The following is a 22,273-nucleotide window of genomic DNA, read 5'->3' as shown; positions in this document are numbered from 1 at the left end:
ATTAAATGTCTTTCTTACACACGTGGTGCAAGCGTACAGCGAGAAGGGACAGACGGGATCCTTCTCCACCAATCACCGTCCGCTCATCCTCCCCGCTGGCCAATGAACAGCCAGATAACGCTCATTTCAAACACTCCTTCCCGCCAGGGTGCGCTAAGCTTCAAGGGGAAAGACAAAGAGGCGGGGCGATTCACACACGCACCAACCAGAGGCTGCGAGGCCACGAGTAGCAGCTGGGCAAGCCAATCAGGGAACAGAGAGCGCTCAGTTGTATCTTTTTAGAAGCAGTTGGTTAGTCTCCAGGGGCGGGACCAGATTTTTGGGGCTCTGAATTGTCAAACAGGGACGTCTCTTTGCTTCCGAAGTAGGCGGATTTTAACGTGGCTGAAGTCTGCTCCGCGGAATCATGGCCAAAGGTGGTTTTGTGGTCTTCTTGGCTGGGGGGAGGGCATCAAAGGGTTGGAAGAAATGAGGAGGGGGGCAGGTAGAGTGCTTTCAGGGTGCGACCTCTGCATTGTAATGGCTGGACTGAAAAATCTTGAGATTGACCAAGAGTGTGCGGTGGAAAAGGGAACCAGGGAGGGAGGGAGGGTGGGTGGGTGGGTGGGGTAGGAACCCACTGTTGGAAAGGCTCCCCAGAAGCAGGTTTTGTGGGACAAGACTTCCCAAGAAGGGGGCTTTCACCCAGGCTTAACTCAAATGCTAGAGTAGAGTGTTTCCCCACCACCACCACTTCTAAGGGTTGGTTGTTTCAGTTAAATATGGTGGCAAAGAGATCCCTGGGGGGGGGGGGGATGTTTTTAAAGGGGTGCAGCCAGTGTGGTTAGGGTGTTGGATTAAGAATCGAGGGCCCAGGTTTGAATCTGCTCTGGAATATGACTGCATGCAAGCCACAGATGCAGGCGAAATGTCGTGGGAAAATGTTACTGGAACATGGCCATGCAGCCTGGAAACCCCACAACGCTCCAGATATGTGGAATGCCAGAGCCACTTGGAAGGGGGTCTGGGAGCGATGAGACTCACCAATTTATTGGCAGAGACGCTGGCCATCAAACAGCCATTTCCTTATGGACTCCGTTCTGGAAAAACGGCTGGTTAGAGTTACTAGGGCCTGGTTGCATCATTACCACCACTCTGGCTCTTAGAAGCCTTAGCCAAGAATCTCTGCAGATCGTAGAAGGTGTATCAAAAGGTGTAAACTTTATGGGGTGGGGGAAAACAGGAGTGACTTGGGAGGTCTTGATGGGAAGGTACATACCTGTGTGGGTCAGATACAAAAGCATAAGAGAATATCACAGCTGAGTTGCAGTAGTGCCTTTGAGCATGTACAGATTTCACATTACCAAACACAAGCAACTTGATGCTCCAGATCCTCTGTAAAAAGAAAAACAAACCCACTGGGGAGTTCTGGAGTGGAGTGTCCCCCGGGGAAAATGTAAATTTGGTATTGGGGGAGCATTTAGAGTATTTGGGGGAGCATTTTAGAGCAACCCACGAATCTCTTGGTGGTCTGATCTGGAAGTTCTTTTCTCCCCACTAAACCCTTATTTGAGCAGTTGGGGGTTGGTGGAGACTCTCTACAGTCACTCAGTGGTAAAGCAAATGCACTTTGCACCTGCTCAGAGGCCTTCCGCCACCTTGGCTTCTCTGATCAGGAGAGAGTCTTGGCTTCTAAGAGCCAGGGTGGTGGCAGTGAAAGAAATAAACCTTCATTAGGCATCAAAAAAGGAAATCAAACAAGATAGAGACAAATAGGGAACCAAGTAACTGGGTAAAAAATAATAATATCCAACATTCGTAAGGGTAATATAAACAGGGGGAAAACCCCCAAAGGATTAATTCAAAGTATTAATAAGAAAAGTGGCCACCATTTCCAATATCTTAGGATCCTTGGTGGCAGTGATGGGGCCAGGCCCCAGCAGTATTGGGTTCGAATCCCCCTGGACTGACTTTGGGCCGCTCTCTCCGCCTGACCTACCCCGCGGGGTTGTTGTGAGGATGGAGCCTCGGGCTGGGGGAGAAGGAGCCGAGCCTAGGCGCGCGGTTCTTCCGGGGGCCTTCTGGCGGCTCCTCTAGGGGGCAGCGGCCGCCTTCTCCGGGGAACCGCCGGCAGCAGCAGCTCCGCCTCCCTGGCGTCCGGGAAGGGGCGGCCTCGCCGCGGCTCCCCGAGCCCTGCAAGCCGGGCGGCTGGCGGTGGCGCCGGCCCTGCGGTGCTGGTGGTGGTGGTGGCGCCGCCGGCGGGGAAGGGGGGATGCCCCGGGGCCGGGGTGGTGGAGGCCGCCTCCTCCTCCTCCTCCTCGGCTGGGCTCTGACCGCTCGCCTCTCCCGCAGGCAGGAGGCCCAAGATGTCCAAGGCGGCCAAGCAAAGCGGCGGCGGCGGCGGCAGCGCTGACGGCCCGGCGGAGGGGGGCGCCGAGAAGCGGCCCGCCGGCCGGCCCAGGATGAACGGGGTAAGCGCCCTCCTGCCCTGCCCAACCTCTCCAAAGCGCGCGCCCCGCCGTGCGCCCTGGGCGCAGCGCGCTCCGCTCCGCGCAAGGAGCCCGGCTGGCTGGCTGGCTGGCTGGCTGGCTTGCAGGGAGCGCCTCCAGGCCTCGGAGCGGAGCAGGCCCGCCCTGCTCTCTGCAGCAGCAGCAGCAGCAGCTTGGCCGGAGTCCCGCATCCTTTGCACGCCTGCCATGCCTGCAAAGGTGGCGCTCGCCTTTCCATCCCCCCCAATCCCTTGGCCAACTCTCATGGGTACGGGGAGGGGGGGGGGGTCATCCATCTGCTGTTGTTATTGTTTCTATTACTGTATTTTATGGCTGTTTTTATTGTTTTTGCCTTGTGGTTGTTCACCGCCCTGAGCCCGACTACGGGGGAGGGCGGTCTATACATTTAATGAAATCAATAGATAAACAAACTCTCTCGCCAGTTTCTCCAAAGCCAAAGTGCTCCGTCCAGACACACCCACTTCTTTTTTGGAAAAGAGAAACGCCGCAGATGGGACTGGGGGAAAGGGGAAGGCTTGACCCTTCTCCGGGCTTCTTTGCAAGCGCCTGAAATGCTTCAGCGGCTTTCATCTCTTTAAAAAGTGCGGAATTGATTTTAATAAAGGCTCTGCTTTGCAAGGGTCGCATCGCGCCTGTTATTGGCACAGCTTGCTTCTGCACCTCCGTTGCCTAGGTGCTCTGCTTTGCCCGCCCTCTGGGAGGCCACTGAGTCAGAATCAGGTGGAAGTGGCATCCCATAATACCCCATTCAGTGGGGGTTGACTTCAGTTGCTTGGAGGGGGAGTCAAAATAGTCAGTGCACTCTCCTCCACGCCCTTTTATTATTTTTCATCTCCACTGTGTTTTCTTCCCCATAGTGGCTCTGTCACTGCAATTATTCCCATTTTACAAAAAGTGAGCTGTGACTGGAAGGATAAGGCCCCTCAGCAAGGATGTGGTTCAGTGTGGATTGGAACCTTGCTGTCTGTTTGAGGCTGGATCCGCTGCAGAGTGAATTAAAATGAAATAGCCATGCTTTCTGCTATCCAGCCATGATCCTTTCCCCTTGTATGTCTGTCTGCTGTCACAGTAATTAGGTTTAGCTCTTTCCTCCAGAGACTGGACTTCACCTGCTTCTTAGAATCATAGAGTTGGAAGAGACCCCAAGGGCCATCAAGTCCAACCCCTTGCAATGCAGGAACACATAATCAAAGTACTCCTGACAGATGGCCATCTTGATTGACAGTGGGAGAGCTAAGTATACCTCCCTGACAAAATTGTTCCATGTTTGACTGTCGGGAATCGTTCTTGCTGTGCTCAAGTGTTTCTGGGAGACCCACGTTGAAGTCCTTTCTCTCCCATAGAAGGTTGCTTAGTGACCTACAGCACATGACACATTCTCAGCCTGACCTCCCTCACAGGATTGATGTGAATGTAAAATGGGGGAGAAGAGGACAATGTTGGCTTCTTTGGGTCCCCACTGGGTAGAAAAGTGAAGTAGAAATGGCATCAGTATATTCTGAATATTGCATATCTGTGCATGTTTATTTTCCCCCTTAAAAAAAAAACTAGTTATGAATATTAGCTTTAGTGGGGAGCCTATAAAATTGGAAACATGATCTCCCAAGTTTTAAAACATAAGACAAAAGATGATAGAATAGTAAAAATATAATGCATCGTAGTTGTAACTAGGCAGCGCTGAGTGCCAAGGGTGTATCCCATCCTTGTGTTTAGTCAATAGAAAGCCACAGGGTTGACATCTACATGTTGAGAAATACCTGGAGATTTTTTGGGTGGAGCCTGGGGAAAGCAGGCCTGGCAGAGGACTCCAGAGGAGTACACACTCATAAAATCCACTTTCCAAACAGTCAGTTTTTCCAGGGGGACTGATCTTGTCATCTGGAGATCGGTTATAATAGCACAGTGAAGGCAAACCTTTTTGAGACCGAGTGCCCAAATTGCAACCCAAACCCCACTTATTTATCGCAAAGTGCCAACCAGGCAATTTAACCTGAATGCTGAGGTTTTAGTTTAGAAAAACCCGGTTGGCTCCCTCTTCCTCCGCCCCACACGCTTGAGCAGGGACCAGTCTGCTCTAGCCTCCAGCAAGTCCCGTGCACACCGCTCTGTGCCTCTCTAGCATCTTTGCCTCCTCTGCCCACCCCACCCCCCTCGGCAGCAGCCAGGCCCGTCATGCTCAGTGGCCCAGGCCAGCCTAGATGTGTGTGTGGGGGGGTGATTTTCCGCCCCCCATATGACGAACTCTGTGTGCACGTGCCCACAGAGAGGGCTCTGAGTGCCACCTCTGGCACCCGTGCCGTAGGTTCGCCATCACTGTAATAGCACATCTTCAGGTATTGCCTGGAGGTTGGGAACCATAGAAACCCAGCATGAAAAAAGGACAGCTCACCTTTTCCAGATACCTGCTTTTTCAGGTGGAGAATTTGACCTCCCTGGCTGGCTTACAAGCATTCCAGGGATGTTTGTTTGTTCCCTCGTAAGAAAGCAGATTCTCGATTGCATGGGCCTTTGGTGGGATACAGTAAGTTCTTTAGGAGAATGTGTAGCCAAGCAATATCCAGGGCAGAATAAAACATAGCTTGAACCGGAGCGAGGGGCTGATATTAGGAAGGGTGGGGGAGAGAGGACAGTTGTAAATGTTCTTGTTTTGTTGTCAAGTGCTTTGAACAAGAAACCCCCCCTGAAATGATTCAAATACATGGTGGGATTCTCTACCAGAGTTCTTACATGCATTAGAAACACTGAGACCAGGGGCTTGATAATGTAGATTCTCTCGCATCTCTCTCACTTTAGGAGAACATATTTTCTTGTCAGTCCAAAATCTACACCTACATGAGTGTGAACAAAACTCCCACTATTCGACCGCCGCTCCAAGAAGAAAACTCCACCGCACATCATGAGGCCAAATGCCCTGGCAAAACTGTGAACGAAAGCTGCAGAAAAGGAGAAGGTAAGAATCCGTTGCTGTTAGAAACCAACCCAGACCCACCACATTTGAATCAAAGATCAGGAAAAATATAATTTGTTGCCAAAACCTGATTTTTCCTCTTTATGACAAGCTTTGTAAGTAAATTTGTCTTCACCTGGTACATAAATATTTTTTTTTCACCTGGTACATAAGGATGGTCAAAGTACTGGCCCAAAATCACCTGGGATATCTGCTCGAAAGACTTTATCCTTGACCACTACTTGCCTTGTCTCTGCAGTATATTTAAAAATACAGAGAATCAGACCCATTTATTTGTATGGTTTTTCCCCCTAACAGTCCACAGAGACAGAGGTATAGTGTGGTCATGCAATTTTCTGTTTAGAAATCCTTCCAACAAATGTGAAGGTGAAATGAAAATTGTAGCATGAGCATTCTTAACAAGTGAACAGGTGTTCTCATGACTGCCTTGTGGGAGAGGCACAGTATCCCAATATTTCTGGCCTCCTGGTGATACTGGATGAGAACAGTTTGCAAGCCGAGGAGCAAGGAAACAAATTAAATGTGAGGCCTTTCATGCCAACAAGCATTAACCCACCCACCCACCCACGTGCCGTTACCTGCAGGTAGAATCAATATCGGCAACGCAATAGATGACGCCGTGAAATCTGAAGGCCAGAATGACAAAGAAAGTGGGGGTGAATCTCCAGCATCCGTCTCGAATCAAAAACAAGAGGCCACAGAAACTCAAAAGCCCCTGCCCGCCGAGTCTGCTGTTGCAGCGAATGCAAAAGCAGTGCAGAAAAAGGGAACAAAAACGAAGCCTGCTCCTAAGAGAAAGTAAGTGCCAGTTGCAGGTATAGTTGAAGGTTTCCATTTTTTTGCTCAGAAAGTATTATTGCAGCAGATGGCATGTATAAAATCAAACTCCCATATTCTTTTCTGCCCGTGTTTGTCCACTAGAAAGCTTCTGGTTTCAATTATATATTCATTTTTTAAAAATCTTTTGATTTATTGAATGTGTTGACCTCCAGTACGCGTTACCTGCAATTTTGATTTTCTAGTAAGAATTACGACGATGGTCCAATTGACATTGTTTCAGTAGCCGCTTCAACAAAGATTTCAAGGCTACGGTCCCTTGCTGAACTCTCTTATCATCAAGCAGAGTGTGAATGTAGTGAGACCTTCCTACCCTGTTTCCCCGAATATAAGACATCCCCTGAAAATAAGACGTAGTAGAGGTTTTGCTGAAGTGCGAAATATAAGGCATCCCCCAAAAGTAAGACGTAGCAAAGTTTTTGTTTGGAAGCATGCCCGACGAACAGAACACAGAAAAATAAGACATCCCCTGAAAATAAGACATAGCGCATCTTTGAGAGCAAAAATTAATATAAGACACTGTCTTATTTTCGGGGAAACACGGTAGCATTTACAGTAGAGTGTCTCTCTTGGAAATACAAAGTTGCTGAAAACCCAGCAGTGTTCACATGGCTTTCTCTGTGTTTTCTCAGAGCTCAAGGGAAGACCCAACCGAATCGGAAGGTGACAGATTATTACCCTGTTAGAAGGAGTTCTCGGAAGAGCAAAAAAGAATTGCAGGTACCATTCCCTGTAGCTACCTTGAATAAACTTCCCAGCTACCTGTTCTCTTCCCCCGTCTTGCCAATCCTTTCAGGGTAAATAGTCCACCAAGGAATTGGGAACTCCATCACTAAACAGAAAGTCAGGACAGGATTCCAGATCCAAGGCTTGGTTCACACATTCAGGGAAACAAGGTGGCAAAACCGGGCACTTCAAACCACAGGTAGTTGGACTATTTTTTCAAATGTTCATTTGTGGAAAACTTGCCAACAGAAATCATTTTTATTAACTTAATTTCTAGCCCACCTTTCTCTCTGAGACTCGAGGGCAATTGCAAATTACGAATGGCAATTCAATCAGACAGTAAAGACCTGTAATTTAATACGTTTGTTACTAATAGGCATAAGCTGCTTGGTGGGGGGGGGGGCAATTTTACATTGAATGCTGGGGTAAAGAATGAAAAGCATTTCCGTAGTGCTCTCTCTAGCATGTTTTTGTTTTGTTTCTTTCCAGTTAGAGGAGAAGAAGCAAATCGATGAGTTAATAGAAAGTGGGAAAGAAGAAGGCATGAAGGTAATTAGCGCGTTGGCTGAAATGTGGATGGCTTTGTTTGGATCCTCTGTACATATCTCAGTGCTGAGGAACTACAGATCTATTTATTTGGGGAGAAAGTATACACGTTACCTCTCCACAGGCCAATGTGTGGTTATCACCGAGATGCAGTAAGATTCTCTACAAAAAAATGATTATTTGTATGCAAAATTTGTGCGTAGAAAAGTTGCATGGTAGGGTGAAGGCTGGACTGGAAAAGTTGCAAGGTAGAGCGAAAGGCTGGTCTGGACTGGAAAAGTGCGCGTGCAGGAAACGCGCGCACACAGAGTGAGCTGAGAAGAAAGACAAATTTGTGTGTGAGGCCCCTTCCGCACGGGCGGAATACGGCAGCCTGGGGAAGGCAAAAACGCCGTCCCCAGGGAGCCGTTCGCACAGGGGGCGCAGCTGCTTTGCCCAGCGAGGTTTTTGGAAAACGGCGGCTCCGCGGCGCCTTCCCTCCCCGCATGTCCGGGCGTCCTACCTGTCCTGCGGCCCTCTGGCGCATCGCCGAGGCCTGGGGACACGCCCCCTCTGCCCTGCGACTCCCAAGCGGTCGCACAGGGCAGGGGGGCGTGTCCCCTGGCCTCGGCGACGTACCGGAGGGCCGCAGGACCTTCATCTTGGATGCTTGGCACCGGCGCAGCTCTGCGCCATGGCTCCGAGGCCGGTTCCATGCGAGCCAGTCCCAGAGATGGGAATTAAATCGGCGTCCATCATACGCCCCCATGCGGAAAGGGCCTGAGAGTGCAGCATTTCTTTTTCAAAGGAGTAAATCAAAACACCACTCTGTAGGACTACAGCTGTCGGTATTCCAGTCTCCTGGAAGAAAAGGAGAGATGCTATTTTAAGGATTTTGTCAACATTTCTCACAGACGGTGGCCACAATCCAAAGGGCCATACGGCTTGTTCCACACATCTTTGGCCTCTTATTTCTCAAACAGGAGCCACCCAGGTTTCACATGAACTGCATTCTCGTGAACTCATTTGGGATGAGAACGAACCCAGGAGACTCTGTCCCTTTTTTTGTGTGGCCAGTTGAGATTGAAGACTTCATGTCTGGAAAAGAACAGGAATTTGTTGGGAAGTTCAAACTTAAATTGCAGGTTTTTTTTAGTTTTTCGCCTACAAACCAGCACTCTAAATTAGGATCAGTGGCCTATCTGCCTAGGGACAAGGGGTACCCCTTGTCCCCGGGCGCCACTCTTCTGGTCCCGTGGGGGGCGCAAAATCGGCCCCCCACGTGAACAGGAAGTCCTGCTGTCTCGTCGTTTTTGCGCGCCTCGACCCCGTCTGAGGCATGCAAAAATGACAAAACAGCAGGACTTCCTGCTGCCTCCAAGCCCCCTCAACCCCGCCCAGGACTCCTCCCTCCCTCCCCCCTGCCAGCTGGGTCGAGGGCAATGTGGGTGGAGCCGAGGTGGGCGGGGCAGGGGCAGGGGCAGAGCCTGGGGGACGTCCTGGAGACAATTTGTCTCCAGGCACCATTTACCCCTGGTACGCCTCTGATTAGGATACAGTCCTGATTTGTAGTCAAGAAAAGACTACAGTTCGTTAAGGTTTAAGATGTTATGGTAGATTGTGGTTGTGTTGTGAAAGTCTTCAGGTATGGTCTGCAAAGGGAACAGGGAGGGGCAATGGAGTCTGCAGGCTTGGGAGATTTGTTATTAGACGAGTAATGCCTTTCCAAAAGCCATCTGTGAGTGGGGATCGGCTGTTCAGAGAGACAAAGATAAAGAACCTCCGTGTTGCAAGTTGTTTTCTGCCTTGGAGCTGGCCCGCAACTTGCGTCTCTTCTTCCCACGTCTGCAGATTGACTTCATTGATGGCAAAGGGCGAGGGGTCATTGCAACCAGGCATTTTAACCGGGGAGAGTTTGTGGTCGAATATCATGGGGACCTCATAGAGATCACTGATGCCAAGAAGCGAGAAGCAGTGTACGCCCAAGACCCTTCCACTGGCTGCTATATGTACTACTTTCAATACCTAAGCAAAACGTACTGGTAAGATCCCCCCCCCTCCTTTCTCCATTCCTGCAGCATTAGTTAGTGGATGATGGAGTAAAAGCAGTTTCCCCCAGTGTCTGGTAACAGAGACGTAGAATTTATTTTTTTTACATGAATGGAATGAAGGAACCAGCAGTAGTTTCCTTTCAGAACGTTGGAAGCCAACAATTCATATCTGTTCTTGAAATAATTCTTGCTTTGAATTGGCCTTCTCTTAAGAAAAAGTCCTACTCAATCCTCAAATGTTTCTGGCCTTGTGCATCCTGTTGTAATGCTCGGTGCAACTGTAAACAAAAATTGCCATCTGGTTCTCCGTAACTTCAGTAGCTGCTTGCTTGAAGGTGCTTTTTACTCACCCTAGGCGAGCACCTGTTAACATACTGAGACAACGTATGTGAAGATCTATAAACACACTCTGAAGCCCTGTGTAATAGTGAAGAACATTTCTTGTTGGCACTTGTAGTTCTCCAAATCTGCCAGCATTAATGGAGAAACTGTCCTGGCGTGTTCTGTTGAGGCAGAAATCCAGCTCCACAAACTCCAGTTTCTTTTCTTTGCCGTGAAGAAATCAAATCTCTTGTATTGTCAAAGGCTTTCACAGCTGGAATCACTGGGGTGCTGTGTGGTTTCCAGGCTCTATGGCCATGGTTTAGCAGCATTCTCTCCTGATGTTTCGCCTGCATCTGTGGCTGGCGTCTTCAGAGGATCCTCTGAAGACGCCAGCCACAGATGCAGGTGAAACATCAGGAGAGAATGCTGCTAGACCACGGCCATACAGCCCGGAAACCACACAGCACCCCAAAATCTCTCGTGTTATTTTTTCCCCTCCTCCTTTCCTGCAGTGTTGATGCTACGAAAGAGACCAATCGCCTGGGAAGGCTGATCAATCACAGCAAATGCGGGAACTGTCAGACGAAACTCCATGACATTGACGGCGTCCCACACCTCATCCTGGTCGCTTTGCGTGACATCAAGGCTGGCGAAGAACTCTTGTATGACTATGGAGACCGGAGCAGAGCCTCTCTAGAGGCTCACCCGTGGCTAAAACACTAGCTCATTTTGTTCTGGAAAGAGCCATTTTTTCCCCCAAGGGGATTCAATCGGCTTTGTTTACAGCACTCTTTGCGGAGATGTTTCCAGGGTCTACTCTGTAATTATTTAAAAATGACTGTTGCAAGGTTTCTTCACCCACCGCTCCACTCCGGGGCAGGCCTGAAACAGACCTCCCGACTTGTTTATATACTGGACTGGTCAGGCATTTCAGCCTCCCATCCTTTCACATACAGATAGGTGAACTGATCAGTGTTTCCTGATTGCAGCCGTTGGGATTAATACAGAATTCTGTAGTGGGGTGCAGCTGACCGGGTTGAGCCATGCTTCGGCTTGGCGGAGGGAAAAGAATAATCTAAAGTGAATTCCCACAATATGGCAAATGCTGATAATCCCTGCTGATCCTCAGAAAATGGGTATTTTTTTTCTTAATGTCTGGGCATGCAGTGATGAGCTGGCCCGCACATCCTCGCCATGGAATTCCACTGTTGTCCTTCCAGCCTCTGCATAGGCAGGGGTTCCCCTCTGGGTAGGGGGACACAGAAACAAAAATGCTTTCCCTGCTTCTTGCTGGTGGCAGTTTCCCCCCACAGCTTTCCAGATGCTGGGGCGGGCTGTATTGATTTTGCTGTGTTTCTGACTCGTGGCAACGCCATCTGGCCAGTGGGTCCTGGGCTAACATGGTGCCATTGAAGCCCAAATGGGGAGCAAGGGTAACGTTTGCATGTGAGCTCCAGCACCCAGGAGAGGGGAGAAGGCCAGCAAAAATGGCAGTGAAGGAGAGGGTTGCTTCCCTGACACTGGTCCTTTCCCTAAGCCAGTGGTGGCGAACCTTTGGCACTCCAGATGTTATGGACTACAATTCCCATCAGCCCCTGCCAGCATGGGCAATTGGTCATGGTGGCAGGGGCTCATGGGAATTGTAGTCCATAACATCTGGAGTGCCAAAGGTTTGCCAACATGGCCCTAAGCCTATATCAAGCCTGGCTCCAGACTTTTGGTCCTGCCAGCGACTGTCGCGTTCAGAGGACTCTCGTCGTTCCCGAGGGCTTCTCTGACTTTTCAGGCACTTGTGAGGTTTCATCTGGGATTGTCATTGTTTGTACGTATGCATCCATTCTCACTGTCTTGCATCCCAGTTGTAGGGGATGGTAGATCCTCCAAGGGGGGGGATTAATGCTAGCTAGGATGCACTTGTGATTCCTGGGTAGGCAAGTAGATAGAGGAAGGGGGCCCGAACCCCAGTGCGGATGACTGCAAAGAAGTTCCTTGCGCATGAATGGGTGTTCCTCCTCTCACTGTGGCCACAGATGCTGCTTCCTAATCTCCGCTCTCCCTTTGCTGATCATGTTTCAAGAAAGGCAGTTCAGCCAGGTGGGACCAAACGGCACCTAACTCGTGAAGCCTGATTTGGACATCCCCTTGACTTGCTGGTTGTCTGTTCTCTGGTAAGCCTGGCATGGGAGGGGTCCGGGGTGTGATCAAGTTGTAAGATAAAGGGAAAACTTGCTGAGGGAGTGGATGATTGGCGGGCCCTGAATGGCTTGTTCCAGTTGCTGCCAGTCACGTGTGCCACCGTACTGTGTACAGCAGGGGTGGCCAACTTATGGTTCTCCAGATGTTCATGGACTACAATTCCTACCAGCCAATTGGCCGTGCTGGCAGGAGCTGGTGGGAATTGTGGTCCATGAGCATCTGGAGCGCCATAGGTTGGCCACCTCTGCTGTACAGGCTTCCTTGCTGAGACCCGTGAATCCTATCCACTCTGGAATTCTTGCACCGAGAAACTACTCTGGAATTCTTGCACCGAGAATCCTATCCACTCTGGAATTCTTGCACTCTGGAATTCTTGCACCGAGAAACTAGCAGGCGGGTTTGCGGGTCTCGGTGTCTGTGTGTGTGTGTGCAGATAACGGGTATTGCGTCGACTGTGGCCCCATCATGGTAAGGCCACTGTTTGGTTTTGATCATGGCCAGATGGCGGGAAGAGCCTGGCCTCTTTTCAACAAAGGCTTCCTTGCTGATGCTGCCCGGCACCCAAGCCTTGCCTATTTTGCTGGGAGAAGATGCCCACGGCTGTGTGGTTTTTTTTAAAAGAGAAGTGAACTTCACTCCAGAGATGGCTGGATGTTTTTATCTTTTTAACGGATGGCATTTGATCCACTTGGACACGTGAAGCTGAACGATGGTAACAGAACTGAAGAATTCTGCTTCTTTTTCATTCTCAACGAGGGACGGAAAAAACCTTGGAAAACACTGATGTTTTCCTGCGGGTCGGTGGCTGGAATCAGTGGAAGCTGTGCAAGGAACAAGTTTTCCGCAATCCGCCTTCGAATCTTAATCAGTTCTGGTACAATTATGAAATCACTGCTGGAATCAGGTCCTCGGAATTAGGAGCCTGCCTTTTTTCCGCCGGGTGTTTGTGTCTGACTGGTCCATGCTCCTGAGGTTGATTCAGCACTTCACAGAAGAGGAGGGCTGGGAGGGTGCCTCTCTTCGGCCTTGGAGGAGTTTTGTACCTTGGCCAAGTTAGGAAGGAATCTAGCACCTTTTGAAAGGGAGGAGGCCTTGCTTCCAGCACAGTTCTGGGGCCTGCCGGTGGTAAAAAACAACCCTGTGGTGATTGCGGAAAGCGCTCTGTCCATATTCTTCCTGGCAAATAAGAATTTGCTGTGTTTGGGCCATTTCCCCTGCCATCATTCCCTACCACATGGGAGCCAGGGAGGGGATGTGGCAGTTTCGGGCCTTGTCTTTTGATGGCTTTGTGTTTTCCAACGTGAGATCTCTTCCTGTTTTATGTGACACACCGGGGGTCGGGGGGGGGGGGGCTTTTGGCTACACTAAGGGAGTTAGTGGGTATTTGCTTCAGAAAATCTCACTCTTGACTTCCCCGTTGTATGCTTTGAACAACAATTGGGGATAGTGGTGGGGGGAAATATGGGGTCTGGCTTCATATTGTATTTTTTAAAAGCAAAAAAAAAACACTTGAAAATATTTCTGTGTACAAATAAATGAAATAAAAGTGAGCTATTTATTAACAGGGAACCGGCTATTATAACCTTCATAGCTTTTCTCTTTGTCTTGCTCAACTTACCTTTCGCATTGTGAGCCCCTGGACGGAGTTGGAGGTTTGATGTCAGTTTTACAGCCCCTCTTCAGAATGGTGGCAGAGAAGAAGAAGAAGAGTTTGGATTTATATCCCCCCTTTCTCTCCTGCAGGAGACTCAAAGGGGCTTACAATCTCCTTGCCCTTCCCGCCTCACAACAAACACCCTGTGAGGTAGGTGGGGCTGAGAGAGCTCCAGGAAGCTGTGACTAGCCCAAGGTCACCCAGCTGGCATGTGTGGGAGTGCACAGGCTAATCTGAATTCCCCAGATCAGCCTCCACAGCTCAGGCGGCAGAGCTGGGAATCAAACCCAGTTCCTCCAGATTAGATACACGAGCTCTTAACCTCCTACGCCACTGCTGCTCCTACTTCTTTTCCCCGTGACAAACTGGGATTCATGTCTCCGAGCTTATAAAAATCTATGTATAACTGGAATTTACTGCCATAGGACATAGCCAGTAGCTGAGAAATTAAGGACTGCAGAGAACAGGCAAATAAACCTGTTTTGAGGCAACGTATCTCTAAATGCCACTGGTGTTGGCAAACAGGGGCAGGTTAGAATGTAAGAAGATCCCTGCTGGACTGGACCAGTATCCTGCCGGCATCCCCTTTCCCAAAGGGGCCACTCTGATGTTTTCAGCAAATTTAGCAGGAGGGCATGAAAACCTTACCCTTTCTGTGAGAGAAAAACTGGAATTATATGGGGTATTTCAAGTGTGACTGCAGTATAAATCTATACAAGGGCATAAGAAGAGGAATTTGGATTGATACCCCACCTTTCTCTCTTGTAAGGAGACTCAAGGTGGCCTACAAGCTCCTTTCCCTCCCTCTCCCCACAACAGGCACCTTGTGAGGTAGGTGGGGCTGAGAGAGTTCTGAAGAACTGTGACTAGCCCAAGGTCACCCAGCAGGAATGTAGGAGTGCGGAAAGACATCTGGTTCACCACTCAGTGGGAGTGTGGAAAGACATCTGGTTCACCACCACTCTGCCACTCAGGTAGAGGAGTGGGGAATCAAATCCAGTTCTCCAGATTAGAATCCACATGCTTTTAATCACTATACTGCACTGTTGTATTTTCAGTTATGCAGGGATAGGGGAGTGAAGTCAGCTGTACTTGACTGTGTTTTCAAGTGGGTTGAATCGTTTGCTGGCTTTGCTGGGATTTCTTTCACTCCTTAACTGCTGAACAACTCTGAGGAATGTCACTGGCCACTGGAGGAAATGGGAAGTTGGAACACATGCCCTGTTGGTGTGAATTAGCAGGGCTTCTGCGGCTTCCCTTTACAGCAGCTCCCAATGCTATCTTCAGAGGTGGGATCCAGCAGGTTCTCACAGGTTCCCGAGAGTAGGTTACTAATTATTTGTGTGTGCCGAGAGGGGGTTACTAATGGGTGATTTTGCCACGTGATTTTTGCCCTAGTTACGCCCCTCCTCTCAGCAGTAGCGCGCAGAACTTGAAGCAGTCTAGCAGGAGGTGCACCGGCGTGCGTGGCAGCCTGCGCCTGTGTGCATTCGTTTCCTGCCCAAGGACCGGCGCAGCAGCTGCGCCCTTGCCACAGCCCCGCCCAGGAATGCCCGGCCACGCCCCCGTCGTGCCACGCCCAGCCCCATTGGTGCTACGCCACAGTTTGAATCCCACCACCATGGGAACCTGTTACTAAAATTTTTGGATCCCACCACTGGCTATCTTGTGCAGTTTTTAGTCTGGATTATGGCTTTTTAAAAGCCCCAAGTGACTCCTTGACTAAAGTTTCTTCAAATCAGCATAAATATCCTAGTTATCCAGTAACTACCCAGAACAACAACATCTCTCCATGGGAGAGTGACAACAATACCAGCAAATCTGTCTCAGAAAGCAACTGAAGACAAAAGCGCATTAATTTATTTTTGCCTCTTGTAGACAAAAAAAGATTTCCGGTATGAGGTTGACAGATGAGAAACAGTCTTCCTCCATAGAAACTGTAGTACACAAATGCAAAATGAAAGGAACACTGGAAAATTAACACAAATCCTAAAACTTCAGAGATCAGGGTTGTTATTTTAAAAAAAAACATGCTTTCTTCTTTTAACACTTTTTTTTCCTCTTGAGTCACAACACAGCAGCTCTTCATCTTGGTCTTTTAAAAGCAAACCTGCAATCAAAAGGGAAGAAAGCGGTGAAGCCACATGAATGAGAAGAGAAGCCCCAGAGGGCAAGCTGGCCCCCAGGCTCCTGTCAGTGCGGAGAAGGGCTCTAGTAGTTCTTGCCAAAAGAAGTTAAAGCGGAACATGAACTTCTTGATGTCTCAGGTGAAATAAAAGGTGTAGTCAATGGAACGAAGCGGGGAGTGATGACGAAATTGAGAAAGCTAATTTCCAAGGGCTATCTGAATAGAGAGGATTGGCCAAGTTGGAGTGGAATAGCAGAGATTCTGGGCCCCACGATGCATCTTTTGGCACCTTCATTGAACCTCAGTGACTAGGTTGTTTTGTACTTGCCAGGCTTGGAAGAAAAAGCTTTTAGGAGCTCCTAGATCAGGGGTGTCAAACTCGTGGCCCTCCAGATGTTCATGAACTACAATTCCCATCAGTCCCTCCCAACACTGGCCATACTGGCAAGGGCTGATGGGAATTGTAGTTCATGAACATCTGGAGGGCCATGAGTTTGACACCTAGATTCTTCCCATCCTGAATAACTGATCCCTTCTCTGTTTATTGCCGGCCCCTCCCGTCCAGTTCAGCATGGGGACCCAGGGCCTAATTTGGATGAAGTTCCTTGGTCTTGGAGCAGGGCAGAGGGGTGGGTACCATCCTATCCCACCTCCTCTTTAGCTCTACTCCTGAGCAGGGAGCCACAGCAGGCCTGCCTCCCACCCCCAAACCCAAGCCACCCCCAAACCCAGGGCCCTCCTCTGCTCAGGAGCCTTATGGGAATGCAGTCCAGCTTATGAGGGCCCAAAAGGGGCACCTTCTGCCACCTCTCCGCCTCCCTGATTGTCAGCTGGCTGTTGAAAAGCCATCAGTCAGTGGGTGCCGGATTCTTAAAGGGCCAACTGCCACCGACCGGTTGGCCAGCGTTTGGCTTTTTATAAGGTGCATCGTTCATTCACTCCACTGCAGCTGGCAGGTACCAGACCTCACCTTGTAGGAAACTGAGAAGAAATGGGACCTGGCATTGTTTCCCTTGACAGCCAGTTGTGAACAAATTAAACCCCAGCAGGCCCAGTAACTATTCTAGCGGTTTGTCTAGGGCAGCTTTGCTTCTGGCCATCTGCTGAGTACTAAGTGTGCTAATGTTCCAACACGAAGCTAAAACATGGATAGCTTTAAAAAGGGCTTGGACAGATTTATGGAGGAGAAGTCGATCTATGGCTACCCATCTTGATCCTCCTTGATCTCAGATTGCAAATGCCTTAACAGTCCAGGTGCTCGGGAGCAGCAGCAGCAGAAGGCCATTGCTTTCACCTCCTGCACGTGAGCTCCCAAAGGCACCTGGTGGGCCACTGCGAGTAGCAGAGTGCTGGACTAGATGGACTCTGGTCTGATCCAGCAGGTGAGTTCTTATGTTCTTAAAAAAACCTTGGTGCAAAACCCAAATCTGTGCTTTTTCAGCATTTTGTTTACTCTCTCCCAAACCTCCGAAGATGTAGCTGCACTACTCACAGGCGCTTTATTGTGGTTTTCTCTTCACTTCCTCTACTTGAACCAGAGGTGGTGCCCGCCATGGGTTCCTTGTGGTTCTGCTTGACTGGATTCTGCTTCTGGGAGATGTAGCCACTGGAGAGAAGGAAAGGGAGAAGATTTTCTTTTCCCCCTTCAATGCAAAATGTGGATTTTTTTTCCCCCTTCAATGCAAAATGTGGATTTGTCACTGAGCCACAGACCCTCTTCTTCCGCCTCAGGACTCTGCCTCCTTATTTTCCAATATGGGTAAACCACACCTCACTCTTCACAGTATGACAGTCTCTTTTAAAATGCTACATTTCTGTCTCCTAGATCCCCCTTATTGAGACCTGTGTTTGGCACAGGCAGCAGAATTTTCTGTGGTGCTGGCAGAGGCGTATTCAGGGCAAATTGCCCGGTGCAAAATCTTCCCGCCCTCCCCCACCCTCCGCATGGGCGGCCACCCCCCGCCCCGAACCACGACCATACAATTTTTTTTGCACCAGGACTTGAAGTCAGTGTATGGACCCAGGAGGAAAGAGGAGGGGTTGGGGGGTGATTTTCCGCCTCCCATGTGACTAAATGGCCGCAGCCCGGGGACATTTGATCCCATATGTCCCCTTGAGCAGTAGGACCCTATTGGTCCCTCTGGGCACATGCATATGGAGAGCCTTAACCACTGAGTCTCTTCTCCCTGCCTGCCCCCAGTGTCTAATGAAGCAGATGTGGCCTTAGCAGACCAGGTGCTCTTTCGCACCTTTTGTACAACTGCAGCTCTTCTTGTGCTACCATCAGCTGGGCCTTCAACTGGTTCCGTTCCTGGAGTACCTCCCGCAGTTCCTGCAGCGTGAAGCGAGGCCGGTTGGCGTCCGCCAGGTCTATGACCATCTGGTTGGGGCCGAGGCTGACCTAGGAGGCCATACAAGATGATTTTTTTAAATCCAAGTATTTAACTGCCCATCCTAGTGGCTCGGAGAAGGACCATGAGATTTACAACCATGAGGATAAAATATATGCTGGAAAATATAAATGCTGGTTGCAAGACCACCAAGTGGAAAGGCATATTAAATGTCTTTTCCCTCCAGAAATGATTGTAAAGAGTAGAACTGAACCCAAGATGCTTGATGCGACCGCACTTGGAGTACTGTGTTCAGTTCTGGTCGCCACATCTCAAAAAGGATCTTGGCATGTGGACAGGGGTGAACCGGTGGACATTGTCTACTTGGATTTCCAAAAGGCTTTTGACAAAGTTCCTCACCAGAGACTGTTGAGAAAACTCAGCAATGAAGGAATAAGAGGGGAAGTCCTCCTATGGATTAAAAACTAGTTGAGAAACAGGAAACAAAGAGTGGGTGTAAATGGGAAGTTCTCACAATGGAGAGATGTCGGGAGTGGTGTCCCCCAAGGATCCGTTTTGGGACCAGTGCTCTTTAAACTATTCATAAATGACCTGGAAGTAGGGGTGGGTAGCGTGGTGGCCAAGTTTGCAGATGATACCAAATTATGTAGGGTGGTGAGAACCACAAAGGATTGCGAAGAGCTCCAAGAGTACCTTGATAAATTAGGTGAGTGGGCTAAGAAATGGCAAATGCAAAGTTCAATGTAGCAAAATGTAAAGTGATGCACATAGGGGCAATAAATCCAAACTTCACATATTGACGCTACAGGGGGTCAGTGCTATCAGTGCACAGACCAGGAAAGGGATTTTAGGCTGTCTTAGTTGATAGTTCACATGGGAATGTCAACCTCAATGCATGGCAGCTGTGAAAAAGGAAGGCAGAAGCTCTATGCTGGGGATAATTAGGAAAGGAATTGGAGAATAAAACTGCAAAGATTGTCATACGCCCTTATAGTGAAAGCAGTGGATCGCTGAGCCCGCACTTGGGAGTAACTGTATCCAAAGTTCACAATTAGCCATCTCAAAAGGATATTGAGGGAGATAGAAAAAAAAAAAAAGTGCAGAGAAGGGCAACAAGGATGATTGAGGGACTGGAGCACCTTCCCTATGAGGAGAGGCTGCAAGCGTTTGGGGACTCTTTGTAGTTTGGAGAGGAGGCTGGCTGAGGGGGGATATGATTTGGGGGAAGCTCTACAAAATTATGCATGGGGTAGAAAATGTTGACAGAGAGAAATTTTTCTCTCTTTCTCACAATACTAGAACCAGGGGGCATTCATTGAAAATGCTGGGGGGAAGAATTAGGACTAATAAAAGGAAACACTTCTTCACACCACGTGTGATTGGTGTTTGGAATATGCTGCCACAGGAGGTGGTGATGGCCACTAACCTGGATAGCTTTAAAAGGGGCTTGGACAGATTTATGGAGGAGAAGTCGATTTATGGCTACCAATCTTGATCCTCCTTGATCTGAGATTGCAAATGCCTTTAACAAGACCAGGTGATCCGGGGAGCAACAGCACTTGAGAAGGCCATTGCGTTCACATCCTACATGTGAGCTCCCAAAGGCACCTGGTGGGCCACTGCGAGTAGCAGAGAGCTGGACTAGATGGACTTTGGTCTGATCCAGCTGGCTTGTTCGTATGTTCTTATGTTCTTATGAAGAGATAGAAAAAGTGCAGAGAAGGGCAACGAGGATGATTGAGGGACTGGAGCACCTTCCTTATGAGGAGAGGCTGCAGCGTTTGGGACTCTTTAGTTTGGAGAGGAGACGTCTGAGGGGTGATATGATTGAAGTCTATAAAATTATGCATGGGGTAGAGAATGTTGACAGCGAGAAATGTTTCTCTCTTTCTCACAATACTAGAACCAGGGGGCATTCATTGAAAATGCTGGGGGGAAGAATTAGGACTAATAAAAGGAAACACTTCTTCACGCAACGTGTGATTGGTGTTTGGAATATGCTGCCACAGGAGGTGGTGATGGTCACTAACCTGGATAGCTTTAAAAGGGGCTTGGATAGATTTATGGAGGAGCAGTCGATCTATGGCTACCAATCTTGATCCTCCTTGATCTGAGATTGCAAATGCCTTAGCAGACCAGGTGCTCGGGAGCAGCAGCAGCAGCAGAAGGCCATTGCTTTCACATCCTGCACGTGAGCTCCCAAAGGCACCTTATAACTGATGTGACAGCGGAGGGGGTCCAGGGGGCCACTGCGAGTAGCAGAGTGCTGGACTAGATGGACTCTGGTCTGATCCAGCAGGCTAGTTCTTATGTTCTTATGATGGTATAATTCTTTCAATTTCCGAGGAGAATTTTACATGACTTCATCATACAAGTATTTCAATAATTCTTAAATTTCAGGCACCCACCAAAAAGCGTAGCTATTGCTCTGGCTTAGGATGTTTTCATACTTGAAAAGTCAAGCAACAGCTGACCCCTGGCTTGTGTGACTTGTGTGAAAGACTCAAATGCAGAACAGAAAGCAGAACAAAAATATTTTAAAAGTTGCTTTGAGATTTAGCAGGAAAGATGGGCTGTAAAGGATAGTTTTCACATCTGAAATCCCGGTACAGGAAGTGCCCCCCAAGAATCTCCAAAGGCACAAGGGGTCCGTCCATTCCAATTTATATAGCAAGATGAGGTGACAGCCACTAACGGAAACAGCTTTTTAAAAAAGGTTTGACAAATTTGTGGCTGAGAGGCCCCTAACGGTGATTAGCCACGATTGGTTAACTGAAACCTCTGTGCCCAACAGCAATTTTTAATTTTTGTATTCATTTGTACCCTGTCTTTCTCCCCAATGGGGACCCAAAGCACCTTACACAGAGGTGGGATCCAGCAGGTTCTCACAGGTTCCCAAGAGTAGGTTACTAATATTTGTGTGTGCCGAGAGGGGGTTACTAATGGGTGATTTTGCCACGTGATTTTTGCCTTAGTTACGCCCCTCCTCTCAGCAGTAGCGTGCAGAACTTGAAGCAGTCTAACAGGAGGTGCACCGGCGTGCGTGGCAGCCTGCGCCTGCGGGCATTCGTTTCCCGCCCAAGGACTGGCGAAAGGCTGCATCCTTGCCACAGCCCCGCCCAGGAATGCCCTGCCCCCAGAATGCCCGGCCACGCCCCTGTTGTGCCCCACCCAGCCCTACTGGCGCTATGCCACAGTTTGAATCCCACCACCATGGGAACCCCGTTACTAAAATTTTTGGATCCCACCACTGATCTTACATCATTTACCTCTCCTCCATTTTATCCTCACAACAACTCTGTGAGGTAGGCCAGGCTGAGAGCATGTGACTGGCCCAGGGTCACCCATGAGTGTACCTCCTATCCTTTCCCAGTGAGTAAATCAAAGCAGCTTCCTCATAACTGATGTGACAGCGGAGGGGGTCCAGGAAAGGCTGTTTCCCAGCGCTTCCTTTAAAAAAAGTAACGACAATCCTCACAAACCATCATACAGCCACGGGCCGCCTACCTCTTGTGTGGAGCCGTGGGACTCCTGTGCCCGGAGCTGCTCCACTTCTCTTTTGAGGTTGTCCCTCTCCATCTTCAGGGCTTCCACCGCCAGGCTGCTGTCATTCACCAAGGCTTCCAGCATCTCCAGCACACCGACCACCTTGAACTGCAGATGCGCTACCCTGGCCGGCACCTCCAGCCGAGGCTCGCTGCTGATCTTGTGCAGCTCCCTCCCCAAGACATAAGACATGTCATAGACATCCTCCACTGTCAGCTGGAAGGGGTCCTTCCGAAAAGCCCCTTCGGGCTCGCAGCCACTGCCTTCCTCTTCCTCCTGCTCAGCCTCCTCCTGGGGGTGTTCAGCATGCATGCCAAGGAAGGGGGTACCTAGTGGGGGAAAGCAGGGAGGAGAGGGAGGGGGGTCCAGCTGTCCTTCCCTGGCCAGGGACAGCTCTTCTGGCTCATGCAGCCAGTCAGACAAAGTCGCAACACCCAGCAACTTCCTTCCTCCTCTGAAACTTTCATCTGGGACTGAC

At 49.5% G+C, this 22,273-nt stretch overlaps 2 protein-coding genes across 3 annotated transcripts; one reads left to right on the top strand and one right to left on the bottom strand.

Annotated features, from left to right (window-relative positions):
• Positions 1-287: 287 nt before the first annotated feature.
• Positions 288-13,685, top strand: KMT5A (lysine methyltransferase 5A). Of its 2 annotated transcripts, none has more exons than XM_048514698.1 (8): positions 288-416; positions 2,332-2,450; positions 5,283-5,439; positions 6,042-6,255; positions 6,927-7,014; positions 7,510-7,569; positions 9,397-9,587; positions 10,433-13,685. In XM_048514698.1, exons 1-8 carry the CDS (start codon positions 407-409, stop codon positions 10,641-10,643), a joined length of 1,050 nt encoding a protein of 349 aa, XP_048370655.1. In that variant the 5' UTR covers positions 288-406; the 3' UTR covers positions 10,644-13,685. The 2 variants fall into 2 exon arrangements, with proteins under 2 accessions (XP_048370655.1, XP_048370656.1); XM_048514699.1 differs by having other exon boundaries at positions 319-416; positions 2,336-2,450.
• A 2,106-nt stretch (positions 13,686-15,791) lies between these two features.
• RILPL2 (Rab interacting lysosomal protein like 2) lies at positions 15,792-22,273 on the bottom strand. Its single transcript, XM_048514701.1, has 4 exons — positions 21,757-22,273; positions 18,148-18,299; positions 17,391-17,504; positions 15,792-15,880 (listed from the first exon to the last, which is right to left on the bottom strand). Exons 1-4 carry the CDS (start codon positions 22,105-22,107, stop codon positions 15,856-15,858), a joined length of 642 nt encoding a protein of 213 aa, XP_048370658.1. The 5' UTR covers positions 22,108-22,273; the 3' UTR covers positions 15,792-15,855.

This window comes from Sphaerodactylus townsendi, linkage group LG13, assembly GCF_021028975.2.
Source record: "Sphaerodactylus townsendi isolate TG3544 linkage group LG13, MPM_Stown_v2.3, whole genome shotgun sequence".
Lineage (NCBI taxonomy): Eukaryota > Metazoa > Chordata > Lepidosauria > Squamata > Sphaerodactylidae > Sphaerodactylus > Sphaerodactylus townsendi.
Note: the sequence above shows the minus strand (reverse complement) of the source record. Positions and strands in the feature narration are given on the sequence as shown.

What these genes read in the sequence shown, in the direction of transcription:
- KMT5A (XM_048514698.1), top strand. An exon ending in AAGCCTGCTCCTAAGAGAAA is followed by an intron (nt 6,256 to 6,926) that starts GTAAGTGCCAGT and finishes GTGTTTTCTCAG; the next exon opens with AGCTCAAGGGAAGACCCAAC. An exon ending in TACCTAAGCAAAACGTACTG is followed by an intron (nt 9,588 to 10,432) that starts GTAAGATCCCCC and finishes CCTTTCCTGCAG; the next exon opens with TGTTGATGCTACGAAAGAGA.
- RILPL2 (XM_048514701.1), bottom strand. Translation starts at nt 22,107, where the DNA reads ATGCATGCTGAACACCCCCAGGAGGAGGCTGAGCAGGAGGAAGAGGAA. An exon ending in CCCACGGCTCCACACAAGAG is followed by an intron (nt 18,300 to 21,756) that starts GTAGGCGGCCCG and finishes ATGGCCTCCTAG; the next exon opens with GTCAGCCTCGGCCCCAACCA. An exon ending in AAAACCACAATAAAGCGCCT is followed by an intron (nt 15,881 to 17,390) that starts GTGAGTAGTGCA and finishes TTTTGATTGCAG; the next exon opens with GTTTGCTTTTAAAAGACCAA.